The following is a 14,825-nucleotide window of genomic DNA, read 5'->3' as shown; positions in this document are numbered from 1 at the left end:
ATTCCGGCCGGAACCCCTGCAAATCATCCGGTCTAGCCTCACGCGCCCAGGCGCCAACCCGGCGGCTAGAATATAACAACCAGTCACTACTCGTATCCTAGGGACACCCTGTCTGCGCCACACTTCGATCCATTGCTCAAGAACATAGTATGTAATCATTCTTTCTTGGACGCGACCTTCAGCGCCTTGGGCGATCCAAAAACGCCGGCGAAGTAGGCCAGTCGGTTGAAGAACAGAAAGGCGGTGGCGCCAATGTTTCCCCACGTCAGGGCGTTCCAAGATCCCACGTCGCTAAACGCGCTCCAGCCCATCCCCAGGTATGTGGCGTAGACATGACCAACGTCGGCGATGGCTAGCCCAATGAAGTAGTTCCGGATGACCTTGGGTTCGGTGCTAGTATGCAGAACGGCGACGCCGACCATGAAGAGCAGGGAATAGAGATTCCCGATCTGGTAGGCGAGGGCTACGGTACTAGGGTGCGAGATGGGCGGGTCCACGTGTGGTGTTTGGTCGGCAACGAAGCTCTCAAGGTTGTAGAGCGGGGCGAGGCTGCCGAGGACTCTTGAGGTGGATTGTAGTGAGTGGGATGCTCATGTGGCAGGGTCATGGGAGGGTGGACAGGGCTCTTACAGGGAAAGAGGCTCAATGATTCCAAAGAGGACGTGAGGCCATGTTGGGAGGATTGTGGGCATTCTGTAGGTCTGTAGACGGGCGTCAGCGGTGTTGGTTGGAGCTGATGCCTCTGGGGCTTTGTAGCTGCTGGAATGCTGTGAGAAGCTCGGAAACTTACCTGTAATGTGACTGGAGTCGGTAGGAGAAGAAGGAGAACTGGAGACGCCCAACTGCCGCTGGCATGGAGAGGTGAATCTCCTGAAGTCCCCGGCCGATCGGGTGGAGCTGGGCGCGGAGCTGACGTAGCGGCTGGCCTGAGGCACGCGTCAAATTACTAAGGTTATCGTTATCGACCCTCCCTTCACATCAAATTATTGTTCCTGTCGACAAGTGAAACCAAGCAAACTAGATTGTTCATCATGGATAACCCAATGAATCCGTCATATCGCATTACAGTCAGCACGTGCTGTTAGAGGGATGGATTCCAACGGGGCACTCCGGCCCCTCGACGAATCCCACCTCCGTGAACTGCCCCAACTGTCGCTGCGCATCGCGCCGCTGCGAGAGCCAGTCTCCTCGCGAACCCTCAGAGCCCCGTCGCCTCTTGAACCCAACGCTAGTGGTGCGCGGGACTCGCAGACGATCCCCAAGACCAACGCAGCAACCGGGAATATCCCCTCCACTTCATCCACTTCGACCGCAAAAGAGGGTCTACCAACCGTGACCGAGTTTCTCAATGCCGCGCGAACGAGAAAGGCCGAGCCGGCCTCAGATTCACAGTCTAATGTGGAACGCCCGCCCAAGCCCATTCTTCCCGCTTTTGTAAATCTGCGCGCTCTGGAACGAGTCCCGTTCTCGTCCTTCGATGATGATGCGTCCCATGGTCAGCGCAAGAGAAGGCGCTTAGAGCTCCAGGCCGAGTCATTTAGCGAACATCTTCAGCTGCCGATCCCACAGGCTTCGCACAAAGAGCAGCGTCCGCCACCGTTTGGTCCCTTTGCGATCTTGAATGGGTTGAATGAACCCCCGCCGAACGCTGCCCTTCTCCCTCCCATCGAAGCGGGGTCTATCCCTCAGTTTCTGACGAAGCCCTCCCGTCGGGATCCTGCTGCGTCCGCCGCTGCCGTGGATCCGAACCATTTAGTCTCTGTCCATGGTACCCTAGCCGAAGGTCAGTCCGTAGAACGAAGAGAGGCGAAGATCGAGGAGCTTCTAGGCGCTACTCTTGATGAGAACCCCGACGACGAACTACAAGAACCCTATAAAGAACGGAATATCCGACGTGAGGCCGAGGATGTATCTAAGCCCCCGGTTCTCGAAAAGGAAGACTCCGCAGGTGGAAAGACCATGACTAGCGTACGACAGGGTAATGAGCCTATCTCCCCCAAGACCCGAGGCCGATCGCGCAAGAACCTACGCAAATGGACTGAGGAGGAGACAATGGCATTACTGCACGGCGTGGTGAAGTGTGGAATTGGAAACTGGACAACTATCTTGGCGCAAACTGAGCTCAAATTCAACAAAAGAACTGCATCCAACTTGAAGGACCGATTCCGCGTGTGCTGTCCCTGGGCCTACCGCGCATCCGATCCCAACGAGGCAACAAAGCAACTCCGAGACTACCTTGCCAATGCACTCCATCGAGCTCAAACCGAGGGCACAGACGAAACACTTGGCAAAACCAAGCTACCACTCGCAACCCCGACGACCGAGAAATCCGAACCAATTTCCGTATCAGGAAGTCCGGCGCCAAGGTCCCATAAAACTTCAGCCTCAAGCATATCCTCTTCAACGCCTGACACCGAACTCGGATCCGTATATAGCCAGAGTCGTCCTACAAGTACTCGGCGTACCCTCTCAAACGAATCCCAATCAACCCTCGAATCCCTGGGCATCCCGGAACCACACGTCGCGAAGAACACCAAACGCCGCTCCCGCAATCCATTCACCAACGCGGAAGACGAGGCCCTGCTAAAAGGCTATGCAGTCCACGGCTTCCAATGGACCCTAATCCAACAAGACCCCCGACTCAATCTCAGCCATCGCCGCGCAACAGACCTGCGAGACCGCTTTCGAACTAAATTCCCCCACGCATATCGCGACGGGGGCTCGGTGAGTGGCAGTGCCTTCAACCAACCCAAACCTGAAGCATCTGGTACTGCCACCCCGACACCTCGAGACCTCCCCGCTAGCACCGAGTCGACCCCGACGAAGCCTACAGTTCCCCGTCGTCAAACTGCACACAGCCGACATCCCTCCTCGACATCTCATTCCAATCTCGGTCCTATCGACCCAGCCTTCCTGCCTCCACCGCAGGGATACATCGATGCTTCGACGGGCAACCCTGTCTCAACAGGTGTCCTTGGTTTCCCATTAGACGAGACTGCTGCGGGAACTGCGTCACCGTGGGAAGACAATACGCTTGCACCTATGGTCTGGGATGATCTAAGTTAGGTTTCGATCTCGTTTACAAGATTTTATCTTATTTTATTCATTTAGTCTAAAAACTTTTTCTTTTTTTTCCCTTTTTCGTTTGTCTTGGTTTTACTTGGTTTGTGCTAGCTAGTTTCGTTTTCTGATTTTCGTTCGGATTGGATAGCTTGCTGTCTGGGCCTGGCATCTCGGGTGTTTCTTTTATTTGTTTTATCTCAAGTCATATATCCCGCAGTACACGATGGCTCTGTTTGAAAGTATAGAATGAGAATGAGAAGTGATTCTACCTTGGTATAGCACCGTATTTGTAACCCTGTAGATAGAAAGAACGGCTGTGATTCTTAGCATGCTCTGGTCAGGAGCACAATTTTTTGGATTGACTTTCGAGATTTACGAAGGGAATTCTGGGTATAAATCACTGATTAGATATTACTACATGTAGCTAGGGTAGTAGCTTTTACTAGGGTATAATATTGAAGTGAGGTGCGGTGAGGATAGAAACGGAGAGAAGAAAGGATTAGCCCGAATACAATGTCGGCCTGCGATACATGACACCTACGCGAGGATAAATTTGGAATTTGATCTGTAAGTGGAGCTTTCAGAACGAAAATCAAGTAGGTTTTCGACAAACTGGCTGTCGATGATTATTCTGCGCTGGTGCAATACTTTTTAACTTGGTCACGCGAAGAGCTCGAAATTGCTGCTACCAGATGAATAGCGGCGGTGAAAGGTATGAGACACAAGAAAAGAACAACTTAATCGGATATCGGATATCGAACAAGTTCAATGACGGCATTAGAAACCTAACGAACAGCTGTCTATTATGTTTTGTCAAATAGACAGTACGCACTCATGCAAACAAGAAGATAGTGACCGTGGGAGAGACCCACGACCTTGCGCTCAAGGTACTGAATGAAGGAAACATGAGATGGAGGATGGGCGAGAGGGGAAGAGAAAGACATTGGGAAATTGTCACAGACAATTCAAACGAGGGCCAGAGCGAGGACCTCAATAGACAGCTAATCTACCAAGAGTTTCTGTCCCAATTAGGGTCTATAAACGATAGTTAGCAACTGTTCAAGAGAACTGAGGCAAAGAGAGTTTCTCCGAAGAGTCCGAGACGTTCGAACTGACCCTGAATGAAGCTAGCCAGGACTTTGCTTCCTGTCTGCAGCAAGGGGTGACCTGCCACAATCTGCAGGAACCGCTGAAGCCCCTCCCGGCGGTGCTCGATGACGTCGTCACTAAAGCGATTGGTAAAGACCTTTCCTGGCAGCGGGGGAATAGTCACGCGAGTGCTCTCGCGCTCGAGGATATCGCGGAAGTATTCGAAGTCGGAGTATCGGCGGCGTACGACGGAGTGCTTCAGTTTAAATGCGGGGATATTGGTACGGCAAACAATTTCGTAGGAAGTGTACATGTTGCGCGATGTGCCGTGAGTCTGGGGGTTGCGAACCTAATAATGGCGAATTTGTTAGAATGGTATTTAGAGCTTCTTGAGGTGGGGGTAGAGAGGTGGGAAATGGACTTGGGCGCTTTGAGCAGGAGGGCACAAGACCACCGAGAAAATGGATAGGATTTTTGAACAGTATGCAGCGGCATTGAGGGAAACTCACTTCAATCTCGAGGAAGTTCTCTGGAGGTCCGTAGATCTCCTCGAAGGTCTGTTGGCGGGACTCCGGGACGGACTGCATGGTGGGATGGGGGGGTGGGCCAGGACGGTCTGTAAGGAGGGGGAAGTTCGTCGGAAGGCGGTAGACCCGTGCTCTGCAGGCGAGAGAATATATGAGACGCAGCCCTGTGGGAATCAAGAGTGAATATTAATGCGTGTCTCCGCACCACCGATGCAAAGTGGAGGAGCGGGGGGATGCTCTATCAGCCCGGAAAATGGTTGCTCCACATCCGCCGGGCTTATCGGGCTCGTTTGGGCAGTGACACTTTTACATTCCTCATTATTGTCATATATGCGACTGAAGAAACAAGTATCATGAATTTCTATATACAAGAAACTGTGCCACTATTCCAGGGAAGAGCTACTCATCTATCATGATCCTCGGTTACGCTGGCTCATATTGCGGTGCTGGTTCATCCTTGGCCGAATATGGCGGCGGCGGTGATACAGCTCGGGGCACAACAATAGGGCGCGGTCTTTGTATATTCACAGCTGTGCCAGCTCCCCTCTGTGAGTTTAATCTCCTCGCAGTATGAATTGGAAGTGGCGGGCTGGAATAAGTTGTCTGTCTCGAACCTTTGCAGCACATGGTAAGGGCTATCATCAAGGCAAAGGTTGCGATCACGCTGCCAATCACGATCCCAGCAAGCTGTCCCCCGGCCAGGGATGTGTCGTGATTAGTGTTACTATCATCTTTATTCCTGCTAGCCGTCGAAGTGGCGGAGCATGCGGTCGCAAGCGGTAAGGTTGTTGTCTGACTACCTGTGCTGGATGTAGTCGTTGAATTTGGCGACGAGGTATCTGAGTCATCTGAGCACCACGCCAAAAGGTCGTTGCTGATAGCTAAGTTTTGATGAGAAGGGTTAGTCTACTAGTAATTCATCAAAGATGTTGGTCGAAGAACTCACTTGTCAGGTTGGTCGAGCACTCCTGGACAATACAGCACTCCAGGCGTTCGAAAAAGATGTTGTCAACGCCTCTACACCAGCATTCCGGCTTGCTGTTACAGGTATAGGCTGGTTTCCATGTCAAGGCATTACTTGCGCATGTATCCTGAAGGAGTTTCTCGTATTAGTTTGCGGTTGGCATGCAAAGTTGGGAGGCACTTCAATCTTATTAAGACATCACATACTGCACAGGCCCCGTAATTATGGTTCGTAAATTCTTTCAATATGTTCCAGGCCGATACCATCCCGCAGGTCACCAGGATCAGCGACAAGAAAATAAATTTCATGGTGTTTACTCGTGAATCCAAGAGGTCGAAGAAGTCACGAATAATCTGACAACAGATAATCAAGATGCCACCCCGACACCCCGGATAAAAAGCTTCGCAATTTAGACCTAGCGCCTTGTGCTATTTAAACACTATGAACCCTGAATTTTTGGGGGCTGTGGAGTTCGGGCTGAGCCTCAAGCGCCCGGGTGGACAGGGATGTCATCGGGCAACTCATGATCCACCAACTGTTTACCGCGACCTCCACAGGTTGCAAATAGGCCCAGGGGTAGACAGACGAAACGAATACCACCGATTTGCTTCCTTGGTTTCTTCGCGATGTGTGATACTCTGATTCTAAGCTTAAGCGGAGCCATCGGTCCCGCACTCCATCTCATGGAGGTAGCTCCGAGTTGTACAAGGCTGAACGCTAGCGCCACTTCCGATCGCCAGGCGAATTATTTATTTAGTTCTCAAATGCCTTATCTTGGCTTATATATATGAGCCTATCGCTTGCTGAGCGGCAGGTTTTGATTGGGTCTCGTGGAATGTCATCCACCAGCCATGCAAGGAGATACATGGGGGCCAGACACAGCAATCGCTTTGGTATTCGCAGTTCACACGGAGATGGAATGACATATGCATGCAATAATACTTGCCAAAAATGATGCACCTACATAGAAGATATTTATATTGGCAAGTAAGTTTATCGTAGAAAATAGGGAACGAGGGAGACGAAACACAAAGAACTCGCCTCTTACAGACATGAGTTTTTCGTCCCGATATTTCTAATAAGTGGACATCTGGGATAAAGTAAATTGATCAATATTTGCGACGGGTAGATTCACTCGAGATATTTTGATTCACTTAGCATATGCGCAGAAGGTCGCCTGGTGGGAATGACCTCTGTACTTACCCCAAAACCCATAAATCTAGAAGTATCCGACTTGTCCCCGAGATTGTACGTTTAATCTCATGTGTATTGATCGGAAACGATCAAATCTATTCGGAGAAAGCTTTAATGTGCAGCCATTCCTTACAAGTATGCTTTTCCCCGCGCATCTAAATGCGGGGACTAAATATGAAACCAATGCCCTGACAGCGGGATCCCAATGTGTCCCCGGTTGCTTGCATGCATAAAAGCAAATTTACAGATTCCAGTGCTCGATATCAGGAAAATTATTTTTCCAGCTTTGACGCGGATATCATGTCGCTGCTCGCGTCTATTTGGGAAAATAGCTCTCCTACGCTATGGGCATCGGCCATTCTCGTGCTGGTGAGTGATCCTTTTCTGTCGCCCTTGAGAAAAAGCAAAGTGAAATGTTTTCTGTTCTGACACATTGGTCGAGCAAAAGCTCATCAGCCGTATTCTACTCAATGCCTTACCTGGACCATTGCATGGATGGAAATGCTAAAAACTTTGGTAACGCTATTCAAGACTTTCAATATCGAGAGAGTCAATACGTCGGAAACTCGAGTCCGCGAAGGCTTCTTTATGAAGAAAAGCGAGTGTAATGTGAAGATTACCAAGAGGCACTTGGTCAAGCTAGTACATCATTATCAAGGAATTGATGAGATAGCTTGGGATACGTGGCTGCATATAGCTGAAGACTTTGGCAACATATTATACCAGAAATTATTTTCTAGGTGGATTGAAGGCACCAGGAGGCCTCAAGTACAGCTAGCTTGTGGTGGCTTGGGCCAATGTTCGAACGTAGGTCGCGGAACAGCTTCCAGCGCTTCGCAGTGCAATTCCACGAGGTCGAGAGTAATTGTGATAAGGGCTACTTAGATCCAAACAACATACTCTCGTATCTATAATTTGATATCATATAGTATCGTCTGCTAGCTCAGCATCAGCCTAAAAAACCGGGCTGGAAGGTGCACCGGATTTAATGGATTTAAGGGCGGGACCTCAGTCGCGGAGAGTGGGGCGAGCGGGGATGACATAACCATTCCAAGCCGGCGTCGGAAGCCGAGCGGTGATTGTTATCGACGATAAGCTCTCCCATTACAAACCACCAGGACCGCCACCATGAGCTCGCCAGGGTCTAACCAGGCGGGGCCTGAGAGGGATGATTCGATAATCTGGCATCCTGCACAGGAATGGCTCGAGGAAGACGATGAGAACGACCCAGACTACACCATGCCCCCAAGGAACATGGAGGCTGAAGACGACTGGGACGGTGACGATGCGGAGGATGAGCCGCTGAGCATCAGCATTTCCGACGGTGAGTCGCACCACTCAGAACTTTACTGGGCTTTGCACGAGGCAGCCATGTCTAACGCATCGGAAATGCCTGAAGAAAACCCCCATATCAATATCGGCAACATCCAGATCGAACTGACGCAGGACGATCTTGACGATGACAGGGAAGCGGGGATTGGGGGGCCTCACGGCAGTATGATCTTATTTGACAACGAAGCATCCTTTGAACAACCTCACTGACTTCTTTTTAGTACCTGCAGCGCAGATTTTCGAGTTACTCGCGGCGAACGGTTTGCAACATATCCTCCAATCAAACGGCTGGGCTACACATCTCGCTGTAAACGATGAAGACGATGAAGACGAAGACGAGGACGATGAAGATGACGACGACCTTGATGCAGCATTCATACGCAGAATGCGTCCTCGGCGGGCAGTGGGCGGTAAACAATTTCCCAAGCCCAAAGTGCCGAGTGATGAGGGTACGGAATTGATGGGTCAGGGTCACTTCGGAACCAACCAGCACTATGTTGATCGATTGAAGAAACGCAAGAGAGCATTTGCGACTGACCTTATGTGGCGCGAGCTTGGTGTTGAGCCTTATGGCTTACGTAGGAGGACCGACCAGTCCCTCAGTCAGGTAAGTTGCCCAAACCCCCTAACTCTCAACACCATTCTACAAGATACTAGGTGAGCTAACTATTGGCTTAATTCCAGCGAATGATTCCAGGTTCGGTGGCAGATAAGATCATTCACTACGATTCGCGAAGCTACTCCGGTCAATTCTCCGATGACGGAAACTTTTTTTCAGCTGTGCACAAGATTTCAAGGTCCGGATGTACGACACATCCAACCCATTCGAGTGGAAATATTACAAGACCGTCGATTATCCATTCGGTCAATGGACAATCACCGATGCAACTCTGAGCCCCGACAACCGTTTTCTGGTCTACAGCTCAATTCGAAGCCAGGCGTATCTAGCGACAACCGACCCGGAGGACGATTCCGATCCAACTGTATTAGATTTCTCTCTCCCGCCAGGTCAACGGCGACGACGAAGCTGGGGTAGCTCACATTTTGGAGTAAGTAAATCGGAAAACTATTGTAAGCTATAATTGACTAACGTTTTTGTCCAGATATGGTCTCTTCGCTTTTCTGGAGATGGACGAGAAGTGGTCGCAGGTACATCGGAAGACTCGGTCATTGTCTACGATATCGAAACGAAACAGCCAGTCCTCAATCTTCGAGACCGACACCAACACCACGTCAACGCGGTCTGTTATGGCGACACATCTTCCCCGCACTTGCTCTACTCCGGTTCTGATGATACCACCCTCCGAGTCTGGGATCGACGTTCGATGGCGGACGGTCGCGAAGCAGGCGCTTTCATGGGTCACACCGAAGGTATCACCTATGTCGACAGCAAGGGTGATGGAAGATACGTTTTATCAAACGGCAAGGACCAAACGATGAAACTGTGGGATCTGCGGAAGATGATGACCACCGTTGACTTCGACCGGATCGACGCTATTCGTTACACCACTGGATTTGATTACCGCTTTGAGCCTTATCCCGATGACTGCTATGAGCCTCATGAGCATGATTGCTCAGTTGTCACGTTCCGCGGCCACCGTGTCCTGAAAACGCTCATCCGTTGCCACTTTTCGCCTCCAGGAAGCACGAACTCTCGATACGTGTATACTGGTAGCGAAGACGGAAAAGTCTACGTGTACAATATGGATGCCACCTTGGCCGGGACCATTGACGTCGGATCGGCAACTTTGAACTCCCGGCCTCGCGAGCTAGACGTATTTTCCACGGCGTATGAGATGAGCGGAGAAATGCTATGGAGGACTTGCGTTCGGGATGCCAGCTGGCACCCGAATGCTCCGGTTCTAGCAGGTACTTAATTATTGTCCTTCATTCAGATGCATTTTGCTAATTTGGATCACAGCTACATCTTGGAATGGTTGGGGCCTATCTACCGGTACGTGCACCGTACATTCCTGGAACGACGGTGCGAACGACGACGAGGGTGATCCGCCGATTGGAAAGAGCTACGATGACAAGCTGCGATATGTGCCCGAATTCAATCACTATCGTGAACACGCACCCGTTCCGCGTTCGCGGCGTCGCCCTTTGCGCAGTCGTCCGGTGCGTCGACAGTCCATCGATGAGGATGACGAAGACGAAATGTGGTGAAACGGAGGGTACCAGACAAGTTATTTCTGATCTTCCAAAAAAGATTTCGACTGGCTTCAATCCTGTTCATCTGGGAGGATTTGTGCATATTCTTTCCCTTCCGGGCTGTAAGTGTAACGACTAACGAACATTCGAATACGACTCCGTGGTTTTGAAAGTAACCAGAAACAATGCCTTAGGCAACCATGGTAGCATCGTATACCAAATAAGTAGACAGGCGCACCGCTGCGTCGTAGGGCAGGCGAGTCGAGAACAATTTGAAGAATCGGATATGGGTATGAAGGGTCGTCAATTAGAACAAAACAATAGCCCCTATTGGTACAGGAATGAATAGTGGTATATGGTATCTCAAGAGCGGCGGACGAGGCACTCCCTCTAGCGCAACCAAAAAATTGGCCAATGTGATGTGCTGGCCGCAACGTAAAACAAAAAGAACCCTTCGCGACTGGGTTTAAGTCCGCGGGTCCACCCTCTAACGCGCGACTGACAGTACTCGAGGTGTTTCGCTCGGACGTGCTCGTGGTGATTCATCGGAGGACGTTGGTCTTCTCCGTGCTGGTGTCCGGTGTCTTCACTCGCCCCCTTTCCAGCTTCCAGCTCATCGGATATATGAATCGAGGCATTTATGCGCCACCGACCAGAACCTGGTTGACGGGAATGTGAACTGCAGAGGAAAAAGTAATTAGTATCCGTATTCCACAGCAATGGTTTGTCGATGCGGTCGACTCGGAGAGCGGTTGTCTCGGAGAGCGAATGAGCGATCGGCGGTATCACGTACTCAGCTTAACGAAGTAGCCAATGGCACCCTAATAGCCAGTTAGTTAAGCTGCAGCAAAGACGAGATCCCCAAAATGAAGGATGAGACATACCATGACCAGGAAACCCATGCCAACAGCCTGGCTGATCTTAATGAACTCGCGCTTGTCGGGCTTGGTGCAGCGCTTGATGAAGAGGGAACCCTCGCGGACAAAGTCCTTGGGAATATCGGCGAGCTCTTGGAAAGTCTCAGACATGGTGGATGAGAAGGGTGGAAAAGAGGAGAGGAAGAAGGGGAATAAGGAGGGAACGAGGTAGTAGAGGACAGCAATGGCCGAAGTGGCCAGAATGGCTCCTCCGATCCTGGGGAACCGGCGCAACCTTTTTCCGACCGGCGCGCCTCCCTTTGGACCTCCAGCTCGAACCAACTGCTTTGGATCTCCATCCGACGCTCTCAACATCTGTTCCGTGGTCCCTGGTCGAGGAAGGAATTGATCAACTCTCTTTTGTGTGTCTGCCCTCGCGGTTTTCGCTCCTGCCGGTCTGTGGCAGCCTATCTTTTCCCCTGTATCGGAGCTCGAAGGTATCCTCATCTCTGTACGCGCCTCGGTTGTCACTCGTCTTGTTCGCGCTCGGAGGCAAATTGGTCTCGGACTGTACGTTTGCCTTTGTGTCTCTTCTCTGTGTGCTCTCGTTTGTTCTTCGTGGTGACCCCGCCTGGTTGGGCGCTTTTGTTCGACGTCTGTGATCCTTGGGCCTGGGCGGACGGTAGGCATCGGCGACTGTCTTGTGTTTGCTCCCGATTCTGCCTGTTTCTCTTTCACATCTGCTGGCGTTATCTCCTCTGACTTCTCATACTAATCCGCCGCTGCCAATAGGCAATTGTCTCCCTGTCACAAGCCAAGCAAGAAGAGCACAGAAAGATCCACAAGGGCCTGTATTTCCAGCATCACTATCTCCAGAATCGAATACTTGCTCTCAGCCTGCGCTCCCTGAGGACTAGGATCTCCTAGTGCACCATGGCTACGGAAGATGATAACTTCGATATTGACATTTATGGGGATGGCAGTGGTTACAACACCAATGAGCCAGGCGACCAGAATCAAGATGACACCGACCTGGTCCTAGACGCCCCAGAGTCGACTTCTGCCGAACCTTCCGCGAACACAAACAACGCAGGCAGCAACACAGGCAGCGATCCGAACAGCACAAACAACGCGCCCGCGGAGCCCAATCCTTCTACCGACCCGACACACTCCGCAAACAGCGGCGACCAAACCATGAACCAGCAACAGAAAACACCCCAAGATGCTCAGGCCCCTCACGGGGTCAAGCGCAAGGACTATGATGACCGTCCATCGGACCCAGATGCGACTACTGCCTTGATTATCTCTGACCTGTTCTGGTGGACCACAGAGGACGAAATCCGTGGCTGGATCAACTCCGCCGGTGCCGAAGCCGAGCTCAAGGATGTGACCTTCAGCGAACACAAGGTCAATGGCAAGAGCAAGGGGTATGTCATTCAGCGTTTGCGCTTCCTTTCCTCGTATATCATCGAACGACTATGCTAATCCATCTGACAGACAAGTTTTCGTCGAGTTCACAACAACCCAAGCTGCGACCGCCAGCAAGCACAAGATCGAATCGGGCGAAGCACCGGGACAGAGAGGTCGCAAGCATATGGTCACCTACACCAACCCGCACCAGAACCCGTTCAAGACCCTCCCTAAAGACGCGCCCATGCGCAAGGACAACCGAAACATGGGCGGCAACTTCAATGCCGGTGGGAGCCAGAGCAACTTCGGCATGAACATGGGCAGCGGTGGCTACCGTGGCGGACGTGGTGGATACAACCGTGGTATGGGGGGCAGCAACTACAACAACCGTGGCAACTTCAACAACATGGGTGGCTTCCAAGGCGGCGGTGGTCCCGGCATGATGGGCGGCTTCCAGGGCGGTCCCATGGGAGGTATGCAGAACTACGGCTTCAACAACCGCGGAGGCATGATGGGCGGCATGCGCGGTGGACCAGGTGGTATGCGTGGACGAGGTGGTGGGAACATGGGCGGCAACAACATGATGGGTATGCCAAATATGAACCCAATGGCTGGCGGCATGGCCATGAATCCAATGGCTGGAGCGATGAATCCCATGATGAACATGGGAATGCAAGGTCAGTACTATTACCCCCAGCCTCAGATCAGCTACCCGGCGATCACCTATCCTCAGACCACCCCCGGATGGCCGCTCTACGGTCCTACGGAGCCATTCGCTGCGGATGAGGAAGAGCGCTCGCTGTCAAACGTCTCGTCTGACACCATTACAGGCCAAGGATTCCAGGGTCCTAACCCGGCAGCCTTCAACCAAGGCTTCTTCAATCAGGGTAGTACTGGCGGTGGAAATGATGCTTCATGGAACCCGCACGGTGCGAAGCGCAGTCGACAGGAGTAGGGCTTCTGGAAACGTCCTTACCTGGGAAGATAGCTTCTTACCCTCGATCCACATCTAACCCCATCTTCCTTTACGGCTGGCTACGAACGCTTTACCAGCCCATATGCTGAACGATCGTCTTCTTTCCCGTTTTCTATTTCGCTTATTTTTGTTACCATCATTGTTTTTCTGGGACGGTTTCGCTTGCCGGCGTTTAGTCGTGAAAGCCACGCAACTTCGTTGTCCATGGAAGTCCGGTTCCCCGTATCTTTCCTGGCTCGAGATTTTTCAGTGGTATCTCTCTTTCCTTCGGTGTATTAGATGCAATTGAAACGGGGTTTTTACTTTTGACGTGTACAATATTCTTATCTGGCGAAAAGCATTCTGTCTTATTCTGCGTTCGATATAGGTCCACTGCGGAGGGGCGAGGTCATCAAACTGGGCCGGCTATGTACAAGTAAGAACCGTCCTGCAATACCAACAGCCCAGATTGTGTGTATCTGTAACACCTTCTGCTATCGACGTGTGATTATCAGCTTACATAAGAACAACCTGACTCATGAATCTTGGCTGATAAATTCGAGCTCAGAGTGGGCTGTCAGCCAGGAGTAGAAAAATACAGCTGAAGTACTCTCTCCGTAAGCAGGACAAGTTTGACCCAGTCTGTCTTGTGAATCTATAACAAGCACAGCCTCTTTCTCCCTTTACCATCTCATGACTCGCGCACTGAAACACGCATGCTGCAGAACTTTGCTTCTTCGGTGGTCGGGGACTGGTGGAGAAAGCGTCAAGGTAGCCCGGCAAGGCTGTCTGCGAGGCAGTGCCGAATTTTAAGTTATTATGTCAACTGCGAGGGTGTCAGCAGTTTAAAGGGCGTGGGTGGCCTTAAATAAGTTACCTTGAGTTGAGTACGCTTCGTACGGGCGAGGAGGTTACTACGTTGTAGAAAACATGATGGTGATTACGAAGCGGTGCGATTAGTGTAGTTGAGCCTTCAGCTGATTTTTGTCGATCTTTCGTTTTTACGATACAAAATGGAACAGATTGAAACGTTACCATTCGGTTAGCAATGCAAAGTAAGCGCGTGTGAAAGATAATAATGCAATTTGAAGGTTGCCCTTCGTAAGTCGTCCCAGTAACTCGTAAATCATGACAATGGCCCGCCCAAACGATCAATCGCAATAAAGTTAAACGTAAATTCAAATCAAATCGTCGAAAAGAATGGAAAGGGAAAAAACGAAGAGAGGAAGAAGCAGATACCCGTCTAAAGTAGTGTACAAGCCCCAAGTAGTACACTTTTA

The 14,825-nt window shown here is 51.0% G+C and overlaps 6 protein-coding genes across 6 annotated transcripts; 3 read left to right on the top strand and 3 right to left on the bottom strand.

The window, feature by feature from the left end:
- Positions 1-155: 155 nt before the first annotated feature.
- On the bottom strand, positions 156-692 carry N7532_001634 (uncharacterized protein; the record flags this gene model as incomplete). Its single annotated transcript, XM_056614128.1, has 2 exons — positions 156-561; positions 631-692. 2 exons carry the CDS (start codon positions 690-692, stop codon positions 156-158), a joined length of 468 nt encoding a protein of 155 aa, XP_056479169.1.
- A 397-nt stretch (positions 693-1,089) lies between these two features.
- Positions 1,090-3,066, top strand: N7532_001633 (telomere repeat binding factor family protein; the record flags this gene model as incomplete). The annotated part of the gene is made up of 1 exon (XM_056614127.1): positions 1,090-3,066. The coding sequence occupies one exon, from the start codon at positions 1,090-1,092 to the stop codon at positions 3,064-3,066; it is 1,977 nt and encodes a 658-aa protein (XP_056479168.1).
- Positions 3,067-4,069: 1,003 nt separating this feature from the next.
- Positions 4,070-4,739, bottom strand: N7532_001632 (sorting nexin-3; the record flags this gene model as incomplete). Its single annotated transcript, XM_056614126.1, has 3 exons — positions 4,070-4,098; positions 4,180-4,501; positions 4,662-4,739. 3 exons carry the CDS (start codon positions 4,737-4,739, stop codon positions 4,070-4,072), a joined length of 429 nt encoding a protein of 142 aa, XP_056479167.1.
- A 3,226-nt stretch (positions 4,740-7,965) lies between these two features.
- N7532_001631 (WD40 repeat domain-containing protein) lies at positions 7,966-10,338 on the top strand (the record flags this gene model as incomplete). The annotated part of the gene is given in 6 exon segments (XM_056614125.1): positions 7,966-8,332; positions 8,391-8,776; positions 8,854-8,949; positions 8,967-9,218; positions 9,273-10,038; positions 10,091-10,338. 6 exon segments carry the CDS (start codon positions 7,966-7,968, stop codon positions 10,336-10,338), a joined length of 2,115 nt encoding a protein of 704 aa, XP_056479166.1.
- Positions 10,339-10,961: 623 nt separating this feature from the next.
- Positions 10,962-11,351, bottom strand: N7532_001630 (translocon subunit SSS1; the record flags this gene model as incomplete). Its single annotated transcript, XM_056614124.1, has 3 exons — positions 10,962-11,002; positions 11,117-11,144; positions 11,208-11,351. 3 exons carry the CDS (start codon positions 11,349-11,351, stop codon positions 10,962-10,964), a joined length of 213 nt encoding a protein of 70 aa, XP_056479165.1.
- A 762-nt stretch (positions 11,352-12,113) lies between these two features.
- On the top strand, positions 12,114-13,545 carry N7532_001629 (uncharacterized protein; the record flags this gene model as incomplete). The annotated part of the gene is made up of 2 exons (XM_056614123.1): positions 12,114-12,607; positions 12,678-13,545. 2 exons carry the CDS (start codon positions 12,114-12,116, stop codon positions 13,543-13,545), a joined length of 1,362 nt encoding a protein of 453 aa, XP_056479164.1.
- Between the last annotated feature and the right edge of the window lie 1,280 nt (positions 13,546-14,825).

Source organism: Penicillium argentinense (assembly GCF_028826775.1).
Source record: "Penicillium argentinense strain IBT 30761 chromosome Unknown utg000002l_segment0_segment0, whole genome shotgun sequence".
NCBI lineage: Eukaryota > Fungi > Ascomycota > Eurotiomycetes > Eurotiales > Aspergillaceae > Penicillium > Penicillium argentinense.
The sequence above is the reverse complement of the archived record's forward strand: the minus strand, read 5'-3'. Positions and strand labels throughout refer to the sequence as shown.